Raw genomic sequence first — 21,773 nt, forward strand, 5'->3', positions numbered from 1 at the left:
GCCGCCTCGTTCGGCCCGGCCTCAGCGCAGCCCCGGCCCGGAGTAGCCGCCCAGCCCGCCGACCCGTCCCGGGTTCTGAGTCTCCGCCCGCCCGGGCCCGGCCTCCCTCCCTCCCTCCCTCCTCCCCTGCCCCCCGCCCGCCCGGTCCGGGCCTCGGCCCCTCTCTGAGGTGAGTACGATGCGGGTTGGAGGGCGGGCTCGGGCCCGGGGCTGCGGGTGGGCCGGGCGGGCAGGGCAGTGGCTGGGGCACCCCTGCCGGCCCGGGCGGCCGCCGGGGTGGAGCCGGGTGGGGCGCCTGGGAGCCGCCCTCGGGGCCCCAGGGGTGGGGGGAGAGCAGTGTCCTTGGGCATCACGTCCAGTCCCACCGCGCCAGCCAGTGGAGCCTAGCCCCCGTGCCTCAGTTTCCTCCGTAGCTGAGTTAGGGTTCCCTGTAGTTTTCGATAATGGGGAGCAGGATGAATCTGACTTGCAGTCCTAGGGAGACCCAGGTGGGCGGACCGACCTAAGTCCCTCCTAAGGGTGTAAATGAAGGAAAGTATATGTCAGAGGTGCGGTGCCAGAGGACTGACCTGCACCGACCCTAGTGGGCCGAGGGAGGTGGGTCCGGTGCAGATTGTTGGGAAAGGCCATAGCACCATGTGGTTGCAGAGCGATTTGACCAAACAAAGCTGCTGATTCATCAGGTGTCTGTGTCAGCATCTTCCCGAGTGTTGGGGCCTGTTGGGAGAACTGGAGGAAAAGAGGACTGGGTAGGTGGGGAGGGAGGAAGGAGAGCTAAAGACCACCCTGCCCAAGCCAAATATGCTCCCCGTATAAAGCTGATGCCAGAGCCTAGAGCAAAGACTTGCTGACTCATCAGCATGAGGTCACTGGAGGCTCATCCTCATGCCTGAGGGGATTTGAAGGAGCCGATGACAGCCAAACTGGGGAAATGTGGAGGGAAAAAAAGTGAAACAGGAGCCTAAGGGTGTTATTTTTGTGGACCAAGCTATGGAAGTTTTAGTTGGCATCAACGAATGCTAGTGCTGGAAAGACTCTTAGACACCATTTAATCGAACCCCTAAACTGAAAAAGTTGAGACTGTTCCCTGGGCAGAGTGAGGAAGGTTGGAATGTGTCAAGTTAAAAGTTCCCTCACAGATTAATATACCAAATTCTAGAGCTTTGAGTTCACACACTCTCACCCCAATAGATAAGGACAGCCCTTTCTCCTTTTTTTAATTGTCACAACTAGTCCCAGGTCAAAGATACTTCCTGAAACTCTTTAGTAGTTCAGGAACATATCTGGAAGAAGGCAGGGGACCTTGGCCATATGACTGGTTGGTGCAACAGATCAGACTGGATGACTGAAGGAAGGAGTGGGAAGAAGAGGTTAGGTATATGGAGAACAGAGAGTTGAAAAGTAGTATTAGTGGGCTCTGAGGGAAAACAAAGATGAGAGCTGACTGCAATGACCCTTTTCAGATACTCTGGGAACAAATGAAGAAAGCAGCACAACTTGCCAGGAAGGTTATGTGTGCTTAGGGTGGGCAAGTTTTTAGTCTATAGTTGGTGAGCTGAGACCTGGATTGAAGAAAGTGAGTAGTCACCTCCATACTATGGAGGATTATGTTAGAGCAAAGGGCTATGTGACTAGGACCAAGAAGGTCACAGAGGCCATGAACCTTAAGACCATGTGAGGGGAGTACTTCCCCATGGGTTTGTGAGGCCAATATTTGTAGAATAGAGGGGCAAGAGAAAGGTGCTGACTTCTTTAGAGGCAATTATTCAATTATTTGGGGCAATATTTCCTGAATGTGGATGGGTTGATAGTGGAAACACACTATGACCTAGGTGTCTGGCCAGAGTTCACCAAGAAGACCTTTTCTTTCCTCCCCTCTCTTATGTTTCCCTACTGCAAAACACTGATAATCTGCCCCCAGAGATTTAGTACTTCAGCACAAGGCATTTTCCTTCTGTTAAAATACATATATCGTTTTTAAACAGTAGTTTCCACTTTAGTGTAAATAATTTATTTACTTCCCTGAGCTTAGGTTTTGACCAAGGGAAGAAAGCCTTTGGGGATACCAGGAAACTTGTGGGATACAAATGGAGTAGCACAGAGGAAAAGGTAGGAGTGGATGTGAAGGTGTACAAATGTAGGAGTCTGGTGGTGCTGAAGTTTTCATAAACTTTTGTTGGTCGTATTGGTCACATGGTTTTGGGAATTAGATCTTGACCAAGGCTTTGACCTTTTAAGTGGTAAACAAAGAAAGGTCCACCAGTTGCCTGACCTGATTTCAGCTGAGGTCCCACTGGCTAGGAGAGGCAGTTGATGTTGATAGGGACTCAATTAGCTTTTGGATCCTTTCTTTTCTCTGAACAGTACTGTAGACAAAAGTAGGTGTTGTTTTTTTACTTGAATTTTTTTGGAACAAATGCAGGTCAGGAGAAGCAGGGTTGAAAACTGTGGCCTTTGTGAAATGAACCTTATTTAGCTTATATTTAAAATTTGACCCAACTGTTTGAAAGGGATGGGACAGAACCCCAGACTGAACAGTCTGGAAAGATCCTGATGACATTTCTCCTTGCCTTTCGGGAAAGAGGTTTTTGATCTATTATATGAGAGTATAAGAGGGTGTCTGATCCAATGTCAATCAAACCAGTTCTGGTCAGGACTCTAGCAAGCAAAAAAGATGATAAGGAAATCTGTGCTTAATTTTCTTGAAGGACAGAGAAGAGGCTAGGAATAATATAGTTTCTTCCCTAATAGTGACTCTTTCATTTACTAACTATCTGGGTGCCCCCTAGTCCAGGACTACCTGGTTTCTTGGGGCTTCTGCATTGCTATTCCTCAAGCCTACTCCAAATATATATGGAATCATTTGCCTTGCATCAATGCCAGTGGGACCTTGGAGAGCTTCCCAGAGACCAAGCCTCTTTGTCCTCTTGCCGAGCCCCCTGTCCCCCTCCCCCCACCCCATTCAGCTCTTTCCCTGGGAGAACAGTCTCCTTGTCAAGAAGTTATGGGTGACATCATTTTGTGTGTGTGCACGCGCGTGCGTCCATCTCCCCTGGGTGGACTAAAGGCCAAGGCTGGCAGGTTTAATCCTATTCTCTACCCTAGGCACCCACCTCTAGTTTGAGTACCCTTTCCAGTATTCTCGTGTACATGCACACACACATACACACATCCCTTTGATTAGAAGAGGATTGGCTATACTTGTGCTGAGTTCAGGCCTTCTGTGGTAGGGTGAAATCTGTTGAGGAGGCACTTTTCAGCTCCCAGCCATCACACTCGGCATTTTTCAGTGTGATCTTTCTTCAAGGAGTCATCATTGTGCTGAGCACTCAGCAGGTCAGGGAGAGAAGGTTTTGCTATTAAGGCTGTCTAAGAGTACCTAACTTCGGCCCCTATTGTGGAAGGCATTCCAAACTGGTCATCTTTTTCCTTTTCATGGAGTCTAGTCTGTACTATCTTTCAGACCCCAGATAAAGTTAGGAATGTAACCTCATTGTATTCAGGGGAGAACTAGGAGGCCTTGTTCTGGTTTGGTTCAGCATCTTTTCCCCTAGTCATGGGGCCAGCATTTTCAGAAAGAACTAGTGCAGACTATAGAACCTTGGAGCCTTTTTGCTTTAAGATATTTTGTGTGCTGTCAAAAAAAATAATTCAACAATATAATTCCAGCAGTCCTGATTTTACTTCTTGCTATACTTTGACCTTGTTCTGCAACTCCTATTAGTCCTGAGGCAGGCCTCCTGAATTTGGCTGTGACTCTAGGAGCTTTGTCAGAATGACAAGATGTGTCCTTAACCAGGTGTCTTTCTCCAAGGAGCTCTTCTCCCTGACCTAGTTGTGTGATTCTCCTCTGACCCCAAAGTGGTTTCATTATAGTGAGAATGCCTGATTAACTCTCGTATGCCTTCCCTTTACCTAGGCTTTGCAGTCTCTTCCTAAAGTTTCTCTTTTTTTCCCTACACATCTCACTCTCCATAAACCCATTCTCTTAGAGTCTAACCTCTCTCCTTAGACAGAAAGCTTCTCTGACCTGAGCCTGGGGACTGTTATACCTTAACCTTTAGAATGAAGCAACCTTAATAGAGATGAATATATCTCTTATATCTTCTTTTCCTTTGTTAAGTCTAAGCCGTTTGCCAGCCCTGAGTAGAGCTTGGTGAGAAAGTTGGGAAGAGAAAGGTAGGTAAAGACTTGCAGCTGAGTTCTGATGATTCTAGATGTTCCCAGGGCTAGAGGGGAAAAACAAATGTAAAACTTCTTTAAAAAGTGTAAATCTTGGGGGCAGCTGGGTGGCTCAGTGGATTGAGAGCCAGGCCCAGAGATGGGAAGTCCTGGGTTCAAATTTGGCCTCAGACACTTCCTAGCTGTGTGACCCTGGGCAAGTCACTTGACCCCCACTGCCTAGCCCTTACTGCTCTTCTGCCTTAGAACCAATACATAGCATTGATTTTAAGATGGAAGGTAAGGGCTTAAAAATTTAAATAAAAACAAATAAATAAATAAAAGTGTGAATCTTGATGGAGGGGAGGAGCCATGGCATACTGTGGCAAGGTGGTAAAAAAAAGTACAAAAAGCTTAGTATTGAAAAATACTGTCAAATGACAGGCTATTTGGTGTTAGTTTCTGCTGCCTGTGATCTATTTGCTGTGTTCTTTGGCACCATGGAAAGTTTATTCCCAGCAGGAGTCAAGTATAAATGTGCAGCAGATACTATTCAGAGAGTAATTAGTGGCCCAAATGGCACCTCCCCACCCCAGTCTTTGGCTAGCTTATGTCTAAGCAGGGCCTCTGAGTGTTTAGTGCTAGTGGGGGCCTTATGAAATAACCCTAGTTGCAGTGAAACTATGTGGGGTAAGTAGGAGCTCTAAGATTTTGCAACCTAAAGCCACAGGACTAGGGACAATTACCACATGAACAAACAGGACCTGGCAGGATGGGCAAAGAGGAATCTTCTTTAAGATAGTCTAAGATTGGCAGGTTTCATGGCACAGTACAGAATTTGACATCCCTAAACTTATACTACCTATGAGACTTCAAACAGAAGTAGTTTTTAACTTCTCTGGGTCTTCATTTCCTCATCTGTAAGTAAGAGAAGTAGACTAGATGAGATGACCTTTGAGGTTCCTGCCAGCTCTGAATCTATATATGGTCTTGTGAAGTCCACCAAAATAAGGACCAGTGGAGTCAGGCAGCATCTCTCAGGCTAAAAGTCTGTTCAAAGCTTATTTCTTAGGCAGGGGTTGTAAAGACTATAGTAGAAAACTTTCAAATCTCACTTCCCTAAAAGCTAAGTAAAATTTGGTCTGGGCTATTCACATGGTTATTCAGCTTTAAAACAAAGGATCTCAAAGGCAAGGCTTTCTCCTCATGCCCCTTTCTCACCTTCAGGAGCCAGCCTTCCATGGACTAGGAGAAGTGTTTGGGGGGGGGGGGTGAACTTCAGTATGCATTCCTTCATTCAGCTGTCATGCAGGATGCCTTTTGCTGACTGATCTTCCATTCCCTAACACATGGACTCAGGCTGTCTGGGTCCCTTGGGCCTTGCTGGCTGATTGGGCTTTGGGATTGCCAAAGTGGGTGAGGGAGAGCAAAGTGATGTGCTGAGTCAGCATGACTCGCTAGGAATAGCCGCTCTCTGAAGCTGCCAAGTTATTTTTAAAGCTCCTGGCTTCCTTCTAGGCTGGCCCCTCCCTGGTCTTTTTCCTCCTAATCTCTACCTCCACCTCTCTTGTTTTCCCTTTGATCTGTCTCCCCTTTCCACCTCTGACTCTTCTCACTCTTTCTATACCCATCTGACCTTACTGGCCCCAGCCCCAATTCTCAAAGGAAAGGAGCAAAAGGTCAAGCAGAGGTCTGCTCTGGTGTGGGTGGCTCAGGTGTTTGGGGAATTGGACTGGTGGTAGTAGTAGTGAGAAAGTAGGCCCAGCCAGATTGAGAAATATGAAACTGTGGTGTGGGCATCTGAATTTTTAGATGTGGAAAGGATCTTAGAAATCATAGCTATATAAACCTATCTAAATGGGGCGCAAAGAAAAGGGGAACAGCTGTGGTTTGATGGGATCAACTGAACAGAGAGTTGAGTTATTCTTTTTGATAGAATGAAGGATCTTAGAATTATTCCCTAACTCTACAACTTTTCTTTTTTATAGAGAGTAACTGTCGTGGCTCCCAGGTTATGACGACCCCCAGTAAAGGAAATAAGGCCTTGAAGGTGAGTGGTAAAAGGGTAAGGAGCCAGATATGAGGGAGAAGCAGCATGTAGTTTGTGTCTTATGGTAGGGAATGAGTTTCCAGGGCTAATGATTGTACCTTTTTCATTACCTCAAAAGGTGAAGAGGGAGCCAGGTGAGAATGGCACCAGCCTGACAGATGAGGAGCTGGTTACAATGTCTGTACGTGAGCTGAACCAGCACCTTCGAGGCCTATCCAAGGAGGAAATCATTCAGCTGAAGCAACGTCGTCGCACACTTAAAAACCGAGGCTATGCTGCTAGCTGCCGGGTGAAGAGGGTCACCCAGAAAGAAGAGCTAGAGAAACAAAAGGCAGAGCTCCAGCAAGAGGTAGAAAAGCTAGCCTCCGAGAATGCCAGTATGAAGCTGGAACTGGATGCCCTCCGCTCCAAGTACGAGGCACTGCAGAACTTTGCGAGGACCGTGGCCCGAAGCCCTGTGACCCCAGCCCGGGGCCCCATCACTGCCAGCATGGGGCCCCTTGTCCCTGGCAAGGTGGCTGCCACCAGTGTCATCACAATAGTGAAGTCGAAAACGGACGCGAGGTCGTAGTGACGTGTGTGTGTGCTCCCCGGTGGCAGCGGGTATATGTGGGGTGGTTAGGCACAAGGCAATTTCAGCAGCCCTGTCCCCACCTCTCTTCCTTCTCTTCTCCCACCTCTTCCCTGCAAAGCACAACCTCCCACCCCGGGGGTGCCGGGCTGAGCCCCCTTTGATTTCATCATTATCGTCATGTGTCTTGTGCGTTGGGATTGGTCGGTGCGGCAGTGACATGGGGTGGCCCCCTTTCTTCCTCTGGGTACTAAGGCCAGGTGGACATGGAGTCCCATTGTGCCCCTGTGGGCATAGAAAGAATGTCCTAGGACACCTTTGTATTTGGGGAGGGGAGGTTCCAGTTTGGGAGGATGGGACCTGTCTATTCTTGAGCCCCAGATGGCCTCCCAGACCTCAGAGTGCTGTCCTCATTACCCCTAGTGTCAGGAGCTAGGATGCCACCTTGGGAACTGTTCTGTCAGGAATGGTTTGTTATAGACAAACCCAAGTTGAATAGCTCAGCCTTGTGGAAACAGATGGGCCTTGTTCTAGTGGGGAAAGTGCAGAATGTCTTAGTGTGGCAAGGGAGAGTGAAGTGGTGCTTCCCTGGTTGGTGGAGGGAGGTTGGGGTGTCATATAGTGGCTGTGAGCCAATAGCCACGGCTTTTGTGCCTGACACGTTGCACTGAACAAGACCAAAATCACTAGTTGTGAACGTATTTGAAAGGTGTGTACAGTGTGTCTTAGCAATGGGTCCCGTGTCACTGTTTACACAACCTATTTGTGTGGTTAAATGGTCCTTTATTTAAAAGAGAAAAGTTCCTTTGAAGAAGCTATTAAATTATATGTTTAAAGACTAAAGAAGAAAAAGCTGCAGAGTATTTAAAAAACTGTCTTTTTAAAAACACAGAATAGGAGGAGTATTTGACCATAGAAATGGAAAATGTTTTTAAAAAAAGTATCCTAGAAACTTTGTTAGTTTAAAAAAAGAGAGAGGAACTTGGGGGCTAGGGGGGAATCCTTTGCTGTAAATCCTTTCTTTGGACAATTCTCTGTGGCTATTGGAGTTTAGTTTTTATAAACACAGAGTTATCAGACATTATTTATAAAACTTAGTTTAAAAAAAAAAAAAAGACAAAAAAAAAAACCCTAACCACAAAACCGACCAGATGGCGAGTCCTAACGTTCTTTGATATCTCTTTTGCAATTGTACCAAAAGTGACTTACTCTTTTGCCCTTTCTGCTTCCGTCTCTTTGCCGGTGGCCGTGGTGTCGTCCGTGCCTGGTGAGGTCTTGTGTGGCGGTAGCGTGCTGGTGCTTCTGGTGACCTTTGACATGTGGGTGTCACTCTTGTGTCTGTTCTTCCCGTGTTTGTTTTTTGGTTTTGTTTTTTCTTTTGCTTTTTTCTGGATTCCCAGCACTGGCTACCTAGAGCTTCTAGTTGCAGTAATTATATGGAGGATACAGGATCTGTGCTTACCCAGTCTCTCTTTTCTGCCTCTTTCCTTATCTGATCCATTCCGAGTCCCCTGTTGGCAAAAACCCAAAGGCCAGAATAAACACTCTCTAGGGCTGGCAAGGATTTGACTTTGGCTTTGGATGGGATGTATCATGTTGATGAGATGTAGGGCTGGACCATTCTCATCACTCATGAATAGATACCTTGGCTTTTTTCCTTTGTGCTCTGATGCCCCATGGCAGAAGAAGTGACATTCAGGGACTGTCTGCACAGACAGACATCCTTGCAGCTTCCACGTTCTCCTCCCTATATCCTGGGGTGGTAGACTTTCAGGGACCAAGGAGTTGCCATAGGTATAAATTTGGGGTATAGTTTAACTGTCTTTCCTGGCTGTCTTCCTCATTATCTCCCTGACATGATGCAAGCTCTAATTGGTATCCAGTCTGGCCACTACTTTATTCCTAGACTTCAGATGAAGAAGCTAGACATGAAGCTTCAGGTGAAATCCTCTAGCCAAAACTTGAATCTGGGGCAGGAAATCATCCCATAGTTATCTCTAAGTAAGATCAGTAATGGTAAATTACCCTCAGGGGAATTTGTACATACTCCCTCTAATTCTGTGGTATATGAAATAACACATTTCTTCACCTCTGCTTCAGTTGTTATTCTACTTTCTTTTGGGTGGCCTGGTGAGAAGTTTCACTTGATGCCAAACAGTTTTTAGTGCTCTGTCTAGTTCCTTTTCCCTTCCACTTTCCCCAACCCATGCTACCACCTTCAAACATCTTGGCAGCTTTTTGACCTGAATCCTTCTTCTTGCCCTTTTTTAGTCTTTTTGTCTTCCAGAGATTAGCCACTCAGCTTTCAGAGAATTCTCCCTCTTGGAACTGAGCCAAATATTTTCTCTTGGCCTCACAACAGAGATAGCTGGTCCCTCCATCTTGGCTCAAGAAGCTCTTGTTAGTGCTATGTTCAAAAGTGCCAAGTCTGGGATAGGGGTCTGAGCAGTAACTGGATTGCTCAGCTATATAAATGCCCACTTTGAAGGCGGACACTTAGCCTGAATTCTGGCAATATGAGCATTGTCCACCTCTTCCCATTGGGTTCCACCTAACTGGCAATTTAAACTAGATTCAGGGTGAAAGGTGGGTCTTGCTGAGGGCATTATAGCTATATAAAGGTGTGGCTAGACTATTCCTCTAGATAGAGGTAGGATTGGGATAGGGGTACCCCTACAGGGAGGGAAGGGTTGAATAGAAACTTGCACATTGTAAGCTGGGCCAGGGAAAAAATCACCAGCTTTGATCCAAGTAACTTGTGATAAAGTCTATTTTCTTCCACGCTAATAAACAGCTCACATTGGCTGTCAGCAGGGTCAAAGAATGACTTAAGTTACCCAAAAGAGAGCTTTCAAAGTCTAGTGTAGACCTGACTTGGAGGGACAAGGGAGGGGAAATGAGAGATTTAGATTTAGAATATCCAACTCCCTCATTTTGCAGTTGAGGAAACTGAGAGGAGAGAGGTTAAATACTTGCCTGTGGTCACACAGATGGTAAGTTCCTGAGGCAGTATTTAAACCCAGGTCTTTCTGACTCTAGGTCCAGAATTCCTTCCACTACAGCATGCCAGGTCAGGGCAGGAACTGGCTCACCTCCACCCTTTTTTTGGTTTTAAATGCAATCGCCAGTTTTATCCTTAGCTATAGGGCTATAACTGAATAGTTCTCTGGACCTCTCAGCTTGGGCACTAAAGAAGGACCTTATAGGGCTGGGAGAGAGATGTATGCATAACCAGAGAGGGAGGTCTGCAAGAATGTGGATTTTTAATCTTCATTGAGGAGGGAAGAGACTTCTTCTGCATGTTAGAGCCCAAACCAGAGTCCCTGTCTCCTGTCTAGTGCTGCTGTTTCTGGAATTGTGACATATCAAGATATACGTGCTTTTCTTTTGACGTGTTTGAGGGAATGTTTTCCCCAGATTGAGGGGAGTTTGTCCACTCCCATCTCAGCCAGGCCTGAGGTGTCACCCTGTTTTTGTGGGTGTGCCTTGTCCTTCATCTTGTTTTTTCTAGAATAGATACTGTGTCCATGTGTGGATGTTTTGTGTTTTCCTGGTCTTCATTTGTTCAAGTTTCCTGCTGTGAGAGTGTTGTGTTCATTTTCTTTTTCCTTTGAATTTTCTTGACGACGAATTGAGGGCTTCAGCTGGGGCCATTCTTCCAAACACATCTGCAAAGTAATACCGTGATGTGTATTTCTCCCATTCTCCTACCCTGCTCTAAACCCCACTTAGCCCACCTAAGGGGGCTCAGAGCATCCTCTAAATTAATCTGTGGAACGAAGAATAGGTTTATTCTTGAGTGAGGGGCCCTGGCTGCAGAACAGATACACTCCAAGGGCCTCTGGCTGCTGCTATTCCAGGGGATGTGTTGCCATTTGTGTAAGAACATGACCTATATGTGTGGTGTGTGATGTGTGGTGCTTCCTGGAATTGTAGATTCTACCTGTCTCCAAATGTATCATCTTGACGGGCTGTTTTTCATTTTGGTTATTACTACTATTATTCATGATTCAGGAATGCCCATCAGTAGTTTGTTTGAGTTTTCCCAGTGCTTGGCTCTATGGCTTTTGTTGACCATAGGCTGCTATGGGAGGTAAGATCATGCTGGATCGTTCCTCTGTGGCAGTTTGAGTTACTTTTTTAGACTGTGGTTTGTTGGAAGGAACTGACACATTAACGATTTTTCTCCCCAGAAGCCACTGAATTTATGGCTTTTTCTTCCTTTCCTGTCAGTTTCCAGTAGCATGGGCATAAGTAGATGGAAATTACTAAGGGCACAGCTGAGACTTTCACAGAGATGGGTCCAGAGGAAAGCCCATGGTGGGGAGGTGGGGCTGGATTATACACTTGAGACTGCTTCTCCACTTGTCCCTTGCTTGTGTGCCTGTCTGAGTGTGTGCTCCTTTGTGTTTGCCAGTATCTGAATCCCCATCCCATCTTTGCAGCAGCCATAGCCACCCAAAACTCCAAGTTCAGTTGGTTGGGAGTGGTGGGAAAGGAGAGGTAAGGGGTTTGTGAGTCTTCAATGAAGCCTTTTTCCATGGTGGGTGCTTCCCATCTTGGGTGCTGTGAGCTCTCTTTGGCACAGAGGGGACTTTGCCCCACCATTCCACCTCTTCCTCTTCCCCTCTGCTCTTAAGCCTTTACCAAATGGGAAGGGGACTAGGGCAGCATCCAGCCGCCAGACAAAGGCTGCTCTTGGTGTGCCTAGCTCTGTTGCTTCCTTGCTTTTGGCCTTGAGTGGGTTGGGGTTGAGGGGAGAGAAGGCAGCCTTGAGCAAGGGCTTCTGCCTGGGGCTGAAGCCACTAAGAGCGAGTATAGGCGAGCCACCTTGGAATTTACTTTGTTTTTTTTTTTACAGATTTGAAGCGAGCAAGGCTGGGGTCTGGGCACGGGTAGGGGAGACCTGGGCACCAGGGTCGATCTCTTGGTGCCTCCTCCCCCAGCCCGGCTCAGTATTTATTGCTAAATTATTGTCTTGGCGGGGCGGCCCGGGGCCGGGCCGCCCGGGTATTTATTGCTGTATATAGTGTATGTTTGTGATATATAAGGTTTTCTTTATTTTGTATATGATCAATAAAAACCTTTTAAAGAGACCACCGCCTCCCTCTCTCTCCTGTGGAGTGCCGGGAGGGAGGGGAGGAGCGAGGGGCGGGGCCCGGAGCTTCAGCTGCGCAAGCGCGCCTCTCACTTCGGGGGGCGGAAGCGGCGCGGCCGGTTGCCTAGGGGAGCGATGGCCGCCGACGGTCTGAGCCGCTCGGAGAGGAAAGCGGCCGAAAGGGATAAGATACTGCGGGAGGAGCAACAGCGAGACCGGCTCCGTCAGGTAGGCCCAGTACAGACTGGGGCGTCCCCTCGGGAACGCACAGCTCGGCCCAGCTCTCCCTCACGGCCGTCGGGGCCCCCTCCCCCCACAGGTGTCCCGGATCCTGAAGAAAGCGGCGGCGGAGCGGAGCGCGGAGGAGTGCCGGTTGTTGGCCGAGAGCGAAGAGCTGGTGAAGGAACTGCAGGGCCGGAGCCGCCGGCGGGAGGGCCTGAAGCGGCGGCTGCAGGAGGCGAGTACGCGTCCGTCCCGCTTCCGGCCGGCTTTGCCTTTGCGGGTCCCTTCCTCTCGGACTCTCCCCGGCCTCTAGGCTCCACTGCCAGACCCTGGCCACCCCCGAATCGGGGGCGATGAAATACGATCTCAAGGCTCCCTGGAGCCTTGGGGACTTCGATTGCGCCTCCTCTGTTGCTTCTGAACTAGCCCTGCCGGACTCACAGAGCCCTCTTTTCCCTAAGTTGAGCGCATGCTTTTTTCGGGAAGAAAGATCAAGCCTTAGAACTGAAAAAGGAAGAAGAAAAACATGGCTCTGGGGAAAGGACAGGAGGGTCTCTGACACCACCACAACTGAACCCCACCCCACCACCCCGACCCTGCCACCACCCCTTACCCCATTTACAGCTCTTTGGTCTTCGATGTGTTTCATTCTGGGAGGGGTGGGGGGATTTTGACCACCTTTTTTGTGTCTCCTTAGGTGTGTGATGACCCAGGGGAGCTAAGGAGGAAAGTGAAGGAATTGGCTGTAGCTGTCCAAAATGCCAAACATTTGGTCATCTACACAGGAGCAGGAATTAGCACGGTAGGGAATTGAGTGATATTGTTGTGTTCCTTATAGTTAACTTGACTGTCAGGGATTCTTCCTGGAAGAGCCAATAAGAGACTGTTGGTTTTGGAACTCTTCGGATCACTTGTCTTACACAGGTAGAATAGTAGGTTTGTGGATGGTGCCCCCTGGGGACCATTGGTTTATTCTTGATGTAGGAATGTTTTTTTCTAAATAAAGAGATCCACAGCAAATCAGCTAAAGCTCATACTCAAGAAAACAACTTAACTATTGCTTTACAATATAAAATATTGAACTAAATACTTATAACTAAGTTTCAATGAGATACTTAGCATAGAACCTGTATATAGTAGATATTTAAATATTTGCATTGGATTTAGTAAATTAAAGCAAATATCCAATCATTTAACTAGCATTTATTAAGCACCTATTAGATGTCAAGCACTGTGCAAAGTAAGGGAATACAAAGAAAGGCAAAAAACAAAGTCCCTGCTTTCAGGGAGCTCAGGGCCTTAAATTTTATAATAAAGGTTAACTAAGGATTAGGGGAAAGAGAGGGAAAGGAAAGTGATAACAATAAAAGAGTACTGAGAACCATCATCATCTAGCTCATTTTCCCACCTTCTTCATTTTGTAGGTAAGGAAACATGCTCAGAGAAGTTAAAATCATTAAATAAAATCATAATTAGTTGGCCCGCATTATACAGTGGCACTGATGGTACTAGAACCCAATTTTCCTGATCCCCAATCACTAGAATTACCTCTCTTCTACATTCTAAAGCATGATACAGTAGAAAGAACACCTGCTTCTAGCTGACTCTTCAGCATTCTGTCCCCAAGTGTGGAGGAAAAAACCCTGGATTTTCCATTGCTTACTGTTTTTAAAATTGAAAAAAGACTTTGAATAAGGAGAAAAAAAATACATAGGATAAGGAGAAGAGGTTTAATTAGGTCAACTCATACCTTGTTATAGATGGTCATTTACCATATTACCACTTTGAAATGTTTATTAGCTTACTAATTTAGTTGAGTTTTTTATAGCTGCTCTAACTCTAGTACTGACAATTCTGTGTGAATCAAACAACTTTTGTTATCACAACTAACCAGAAGAATTACATGGTTATTATGTTCCCTATAGTCAGATTAATATTTAATACAGTAATAAGAGGCCTTAAAGCATTGTTAAGTGGCACATGAGAAAGCCATATGCAGCTGGAGTCTTTGAGTATTGCCACTTTAGAAATTCTACTCTAGGAGAACCAGAGCTGCCCATTGTAATAGAAGTTAATTATCTAGGCTACAGCAGCAGTGTACGAATGAATAGCCTCCTCAAAAGTCAAATGGAATCAAGCTCAAAGGCCAGGTGATGTCCTGTTCCTGCATCTTATTCTCTAAGATGGAGGATAATACATAGTGTGGTTTAGATTAGAAGATCAGAAAATTTAGTTAATTTTCATTCTATCTTGGCAATGTGTAAAGTGTTAGCTTAGAGAAAAAATAATAGCTAATAGTTATATAGTACTTTAAAAAGGTTTGCAGAATGCTTTATAAATACTATCTCATTTGAGTTTTACCACAACCCTGGGAATAGAAACTACTTGAAGGAAAATGTAAGAATTTGGATGGCAATCCTCTCTCACTTAGGGATTCATAAGGCACAAGTTGTCCTGAAGCTGAAAACATCAGTCAGAGAGCATTTATTAAACACCTACTATGTGTTAAATGCTGGGGTTAAAAATACAAAGCATGAAATAATCCATCATCTCAAGGAGCTGAGTGTATGTATAGAAATGAGGTATAATGGCTTTTTTTGTAGCAGCTCAATCTTTTTTTTTTGCTACCTCTTCTTGGAATTCTGCCAGTAGCTACAGCTGACACCCTTCCTTGTGCTTGTCTTTCCTTTCATGTGTTTCCTGGCCATGCAGGCAGCTTCCATCCCAGATTACCGGGGCCCTAATGGAGTGTGGACCCTGCTTCAGAAAGGGAGGAGCATTAGGTAAGTAAACAAAAAGCAAAAGTTAATTCTCTGCCCCTGTTCTACCTCCTAGGCAGGCTACAGAGGCCTTCCCTGTGAAGTGGAGGGATGTCAGATGTAGTGTGAACCTGAACTTGGCAGCTCCTCCTCACCTTTCCCTTTTTCCCTTCCATCTGGCAGTGCTGCCGATCTGAGTGAGGCGGAGCCTACCCTCACCCACATGAGCATCGCCCGCTTACATGAGCAGAAGCTGGTAAGAGTCCAGGGTCTCTAGCACTCCTGTTTTCTAGGGCCTGAAAGAGATAACCTAACTCTTTCTTCTACATTGTTCCAAAACTTTTTGATTCCCCCTGTTTGAGAAGCCCTCCTAGGTTTAGCTTCTAGGTTTGTGCTGGTTTAATCATCCTGGTTGAATTCTCTCTGATGTCTGGCTACCAAGGTGAGCTAGGCACTCCCTAGGTTGAAATGACTAATTCAGAGGAAGCCTTTCTTCCAGCAGGAACTCTGAAACAGGCCAGGTTTAGCACTAAGGCCAACAGTAACATCATCCCTCTGCCTTTTCTTGACTTACTCCCATGGATTTCAGGAGCCATAGCAATTTTAGAAGAGGCTCCTTTGACCTTGTTCAGCAACTTCATGCAAAAAGCCAGGAGTAAATCTAACTGGGCCTTTTGGGAAATTAGATGTAATAACACAGAATAGTTTTCTCCTAAGGCACTATAACTCCTAACTCTCACCTAAAACCTTGAGAATCTTCAGTGGCAGTGAGGGAAAGTAGATGATACACTGATTCCTCTAATGGCTTATGACACTTCAAAGGCAGCAGCAACCTCTATACTACAAGAATTCTGCCAAGCTTTAGGTGTCTTACCCAATTTGTGCTTGGACTCAGTCCTGCTTCTTTAGTGGGATCTAACACTTTTCTTCACATCCTGAGGCTTTCAGCAAAATTAATGTTGCCCTAGGTCTGAGCTCTTTGCAGTGCTGACCTTGAGCCAAGGTGGGAAGACTCTTCAGAATATCTTGCTGTCTTCCCACCCATATTCTTCCCTTAAAGGTACAGCATGTAGTATCCCAGAATTGTGATGGACTTCATTTAAGGAGTGGATTGCCCCGCTCAGCAATTTCAGAGCTTCATGGGAACATGTACATTGAGGTGAGCAGCCACAGCCAGGACTTGGGAGACTTTGAGGGAGAGCACACTAAACTCTAGTTCACCAGGCCTCCTCTCTCCTCAGGTCTGTACCTCTTGCACTCCTAATCGAGAGTACTTGAGAGTATTTGATGTGACTGAACGAACAGCCTTACATAGACACCAGACAGGCCGGTCCTGTCATAAATGTGGGGCACAACTACGAGATACCATTGTGCATTTTGGTGAGAGGGGAATTTTGGGGCAGCCTCTGAACTGGGAAGCAGCAACCGAGGCAGCAAGCAAAGCTGACACTATTCTGTGTTTGGGATCCAGCTTAAAGGTACAAGATGAAAATAAACGAGCAGATTCTATTTCAGAATTTGTTACTTCTTTCTTCCAACATTTAGGCTCAGTCTTAAATTGCAACTTTCAATAGTCTTGTTTCTTTGGATTATAATAGGTGCTGAAGAAGTATCCATGTCTCTGGTGCATGACTAAACCTCCTAGCCGGCGGCCTAAACTCTACATAGTAAATTTACAGGTAACATCAGAGAAAATTGAAATGTGACTGGAAATATCCACCTACTATATCAAGTGTAGGGGAATTGGAATGCTGAATAAAAAGAATGTGGAGTGATGAGGGTGGGGTTAGTGACAAATACAGAACAAGAAAGGGTTTAGTTATTCATTCACTCCAAAACACTGTGTTTAGTGCACAATCAGAATGTTCCAAAGGGGGGTAGCTGGGTGGCTCAGTGGATGGAGAGCCAGGCCTGAAGACAGGAAGTCCTGGGTTCAAATCTGGTCTCAGACACTTCTTAGCTATGTGACCCTGGGCAAGTCAGTTAACTTCCATTTCCTAGCCCTTACTGCTCTTCTGCCTTGGAATCAATACACAGTAGGGTTTAAAAATAAGTGTGCCAAGCACAAGATGAAATAAAAACATAGATAATGTAGTCCCTGCTTTTATAGAGTTTATATGCTGGCCTGGAAAATAAATGTTTATAAATATACAAATCAAAGTATAAGTACATCCCGGCCTCAGCCACTTCCCAGCTGTGTGACCCTGGGCAAGTCACTTGACCCCCATTGCCCACCCTTACCACTCTTCCACCTATGAGACAATACATCAAAGTACAAGGGTTAAAAAAAAAAAAGTATAAGTACATAAAAGCAAGATAAAATAGCATACAATCTGATGACAGAAAAATAATTTCTGGGTTGGGGGTGGGGATCAGACTTAATGAAGGAGGTAGCTTTTACATTGAGCTTCAAATGATAAGTAATCTGTCAAAACACAAAAATTGTAGGGTATGGGGAGATAGGATTCCAGAATTCCAGGCATTGGAAGAGGGTGAAAGGGTTTCGATTTTAGTAACTCCTTCCAATTCCACTTCACCTCTCCCACACAAGGCTTAGTCATAGTAGTTTTACCACACTGAGAAATACCTTTATGCATTCTTTTTTGTTTGTTTGTTTATTTGTCCGTCCTCAGTGGACACCAAAGGATGACCTGGCTGCCTTGAAACTTCATGGGAAATGTGATGATGTTATGCAGCTGCTAATGGATGAACTGGGTCTTGAGATTCCCTCCTATAATAGGTGAGTGGTGTGACTGAGACCCAGGTTCCCTAGCCTGAGCTGGGTAGCCCTTAGTTCCCTTGCCTTAATAGGCAATATGTGTACAGATGGACACGGTTGCCTCTCATGGCTCACTTGGTTTTTTTATTGTATAAAAACAGTGATTAATGTGAGCATTTTCTCATTATAAGGAACGAAAAAGGATTACATATAAAACAGCAAATCTTTACTGGGGATAGTTTGCCCCTTCTTAAGTACATAATAAATTTGTCTGTTTCAAAACTATCCTGCTTGTTTATTATGTATTTCTCCAAACCTCCTGTTCTCTCCCTTGCAGCCTGGTTGTTAATGAAGTTGTAAGGTTAGTTTAAACCTAAGGGAGTGGCTGAGGTTCAAAAGCATTTGATGTAATTGCTTCTAAGGTTGGTTGCACTTGAAGACTGAAGTCTGACTGGAAGTTTTAGATAGATTTTGATAACGTAACCTATAGTTAATTTTATATGCTGATCCATTCATGTCTTCTGCTGGTAGAAATAAGATTTATACTTCAGGGAAATAAAAATAAGTTGTTTTGGAAGTTTGTGAGTTTGTGAGTTTAATTCTCTTCACAACTTAATCAAATAGCCCAGTTTTACTATTAAAATTATTTATTTTTTCTTTTAATCAAGAAGAGTCCATTCCAAAATTAGTAGCTTTTTAAAGTAGAGAATTTCATTTATAAATTATTCCTTCAATTTCTGGACCTGGTAATTTTTATATTTAAAGGACATGTATAATGGTGTTGTGTAATGCTAGGTATTGTGTAATATGGACTGTGTACTTTTAGAAACTTAGCACATTTTATTAATTTCTTATCCATGGCTTAGTTTATAAACTTTAGTACTATGATGGATAAATGATCACATTGATGTAGGGCTAACAATGGCTTAGATCACAAACTTCATCCTGTGCTACTTTTCTTCTTTACTCTTCTGTTCCTTATCTGCCCAATATGCTGAGGGCCTTCCTCTAAATCCCTTTATATTGTGTGGGCACTGGTGGAGTACACAGGCTACTTACTCATTACTTATCCTCCTTTTTGTAATCCCACCTACCTTCTTTTCCAGTAATACAGTCTCTGACAATATCTTTTTAATTATTATGCAATTCTTCCTTGTTAATATGCTGCAGCCTACTTCTGTCCATCAGTGCTTTCTGGGTAACTTGTAACTTTAATACTTTGAAGACTGATATACCAGAGTTCAAAGACATATAGTATTACCAGAAGAATCTTAGTTTTTTAATCCAAGGAGAAGCTTGGAGATCATTTAAAAGATTGTACTATTTCCCAGAAGCAGTCTAGCCCCTTCTCTTTGTCCACTCTAAGCCCAGTTTATGGTCCTTCTTTCATTGTCCATCCAAGACAGACTAAACTACTACCAGAGTAGTAGAATAACCCATTTGTTTTTCTGTAAAACACTTTTCTTTTTTTTTTCCTTTTTTTTTAAATTTTAAACCCTTAACTTCTGTGTATTGACCCATAGGTGAAAGATTAGTAAGGGTAGGCAATGGGGGTCAAGTGACTTGCCCAGGGTCACACAGCTGGGAAGTGTCTGAGGCCGGATTTGAACCTAGGACCTCCTGTCTCTAGGCCTGGCTCTCAATCCACTGAGCTACCCAGCTGCCCCCCTGTAAAACACTTTTCTGATCTATTCCTCATAAATATACTCACAGAGTAAAGAGTATTGAGACCAGCAAAACCTTTTTAATTTATAGTAATGGGAGAGAAGATTAGACTATGAAGTATGAGCTGCTTTGGAACCAATACTTAGTATTGATTCTAAGACTGAAGATAAGGGTTAAAAATAAAAAGACAACTTATGATGTGCATTTGGAAGTGAACAGTCACTAGAGCTCATTTATTAGTAATATACCCTAATCGGTATGCCTGATATATGATATGTAATATAATTTATTGTATAGTTTCAGTCCTATCCTCTCCAGCTCATTTTATAGATGAGGAAACTAAGGCAACTGGGATAAATGCCTTACCCAGGGTCACCTGCTAGGAAGTGTCTGAGTTGGGATTTGAAGCCAGAAAGATTCCTTTTCCTGAGTTCCAGGCCTGGCACTTTATCCACTGTGCCACCTAGCTTTTCACATATACTACAATAGATCTTGATCAGTATATTATTAAGCAGTATGTATTACAGAATGCACTAATCAGTGGGTATCTTATACATTGGTCATACTGATTAGTACATTAAATAATATGTACCCCTCAGTAATATACTGATCATTATGTATAGATAGCTTTATGGAGTGTTCATCCAACTGTAGTATCATAAGCCTTAACAACAGATATTCTTTATATATTTGCTTTCTTCCTTTGTGTATAGTTAGGCTGAAACTTTTTCAGTGATTTTACAATCTAGTGGTCAGCTGGCATGCTGAAGGCCTTCCTCTGGATCCCTTGTAATGTCTGGAACTTGTTGCAATCAACACAGACAATGTCATTGGACAAACAGATTCTGTGTGTTCTTAGTTTATAGTACAAACATGACATCCTTTAAAGCCCAACTCAAATATAAATTCATGAAGCCCTTTCCACCTTTGAATTTCATACAGCACTTTTGTGCATTGTATATTACAATTATCTGTGACTTATACCCTTTTTAGATAGTAAGCTCCATGAAGGCAGGGATGGACTATATCTTATCTAAATTTAGTAAGTCCTTCAACATCTAGCATCAAGTATTTAATATTTGAATTAATTAATTTCTTTAAAACTTATTTTAGGGGCAAGTAGGTGACCCAGAAGAAATAGAATGCCTGGAGACAGGAGATCCTGGGTTCAACCCTGACCTCAGACACTTCTGTGTGACCCTGGGCAGGTCACTTAACCCCAAATTGCCTAGCCCTAATTGGTCTTCTGCCTTGGAACCTATACTAGATTATAAGATAGTAAGGGTTTCCCATAGGCTATACTTAACACATTGGCCTTCTTTCCATTGTTGTAAATTAATATGGTTTTGGTTTGGTGGAGGGGAGGGAAGTTAAATGAAAAAATGATTGCTTGTAAGTAGCAAGAGTGAGTTACTATTTCTGACATTCTCATTTGATTCCCATTTCAGCCACACATTGTAATGGAGAATTTTTTAATCAGATTCAAGTGCTCGCCTTGAGGTGGTACCTAATGTATCTTTCTCCCTTTTGGTAGGTGGCAGGACCCCATCTTCTCTCTGGCAACTCCTCTTCGTGCTGACGAAGAAGGAAGCCACAGCCGAAAGCCATTGGTTCCCCCACAGAATGCAGAAGAGATTCAATCCAGGGAACATAAAGAGCAAGAGGCTCCGCTTAGCTCAGTACCATGCTCAGGTGGCTGGTTTGGCAGGGGCTGCACCAAAGGCACAAAGAGGAAAAAAGTGTAGCCTCATACCTTTTGGGAATAGACAGTTGGCACTTTGAAAATAACTTCAGGAAACCTTATTCAGGGGTCAAAAGTCACCATGAAGGGTAAAGTTAACCTCCATGTGACTGGTGAAGGGGAATAATGGATGAAATTTTTGTACTGGGATTTTTAGCAATTTTTCTGGGTTTTTTTCCCCCTTCAAAGCCTATCTCCTAGCTCTTTGTACCACTTTCTGTGCTACAAACTGCACTCAATCATGAATAGGGTCTATTGATGACATCTCCAGTTCATCTAGACCCTGAGTGAGGAAGTGGCCGACTAACAATTTTCTATAAGATAAAGGACTCAGTGATATTTCACATCTGGCTGGCCATGAAGAAATACACAGCTGCCTTTACCTCAGTTCACCAGACTGCTCTTAGGGCCCCGAACTGTATTTCTACCACTTGTTACTAAAAACGTTGCTAACTCTAGATATCTTTTTCTGTATTTGGGTCTACAGTAAAAGGGTGGCTTTTATCCTCTCTATAAGCTCTAAGCAGATCCTTTCATTTTTTTCAATTAAACAGCTCTTCAATACCTTGATTATTTTGGTGTGTTTCTTTTTCTTCCCATTTTTTTTTTGAGTCATTAGCTAGGGGAAAAAACGGCCTGTAAATCTGTATGTAATTGCATTCCCCGATCTTTTCCCGTACCTTGGACTCCTCCTCCATTCCCTAAACATACTATGAAAACAATACTAGGTAGAGTAAGAAGCCTTGTGACCTCGACCAGGGATGGAAAAGTCAGAAAAGAGGACTAC

General features: G+C 44.4%; 2 protein-coding genes across 2 annotated transcripts; both read left to right on the forward strand.

Moving 5' to 3' along the window:
• Positions 1-6,175: 6,175 nt before the first annotated feature.
• On the forward strand, positions 6,176-8,490 carry MAFG (MAF bZIP transcription factor G). The gene is made up of 2 exons (XM_044677120.1): positions 6,176-6,211; positions 6,330-8,490. Exons 1-2 carry the CDS (start codon positions 6,176-6,178, stop codon positions 6,780-6,782), a joined length of 489 nt encoding a protein of 162 aa, XP_044533055.1. The 3' UTR covers positions 6,783-8,490.
• Positions 8,491-11,983: 3,493 nt separating this feature from the next.
• Positions 11,984-21,686, forward strand: SIRT7 (sirtuin 7). The gene is made up of 10 exons (XM_044671765.1): positions 11,984-12,108; positions 12,200-12,337; positions 12,800-12,904; positions 14,815-14,885; positions 15,045-15,117; positions 15,922-16,020; positions 16,103-16,339; positions 16,460-16,540; positions 17,495-17,601; positions 20,780-21,686. The coding sequence occupies exons 1-10, from the start codon at positions 12,016-12,018 to the stop codon at positions 20,988-20,990; spliced, it is 1,215 nt and encodes a 404-aa protein (XP_044527700.1). The 5' UTR covers positions 11,984-12,015; the 3' UTR covers positions 20,991-21,686.
• Positions 21,687-21,773: the final 87 nt, after the last annotated feature.

The sequence above is a fragment of the Gracilinanus agilis genome, chromosome 4 (genome assembly GCF_016433145.1).
Source record: "Gracilinanus agilis isolate LMUSP501 chromosome 4, AgileGrace, whole genome shotgun sequence".
NCBI classification, from domain to species: Eukaryota; Metazoa; Chordata; class Mammalia; order Didelphimorphia; family Didelphidae; genus Gracilinanus; species Gracilinanus agilis.

What these genes read in the sequence shown, in the direction of transcription:
- MAFG (XM_044677120.1), top strand. Translation starts at nt 6,176, where the DNA reads ATGACGACCCCCAGTAAAGGAAATAAGGCCTTGAAG. An exon ending in AAGGAAATAAGGCCTTGAAG is followed by an intron (nt 6,212 to 6,329) that starts GTGAGTGGTAAA and finishes TTACCTCAAAAG; the next exon opens with GTGAAGAGGGAGCCAGGTGA.
- SIRT7 (XM_044671765.1), top strand. Translation starts at nt 12,016, where the DNA reads ATGGCCGCCGACGGTCTGAGCCGCTCGGAGAGGAAAGCGGCCGAAAGG. An exon ending in GCTTACATGAGCAGAAGCTG is followed by an intron (nt 15,118 to 15,921) that starts GTAAGAGTCCAG and finishes CTTCCCTTAAAG; the next exon opens with GTACAGCATGTAGTATCCCA. An exon ending in GTTTGGGATCCAGCTTAAAG is followed by an intron (nt 16,340 to 16,459) that starts GTACAAGATGAA and finishes GGATTATAATAG; the next exon opens with GTGCTGAAGAAGTATCCATG.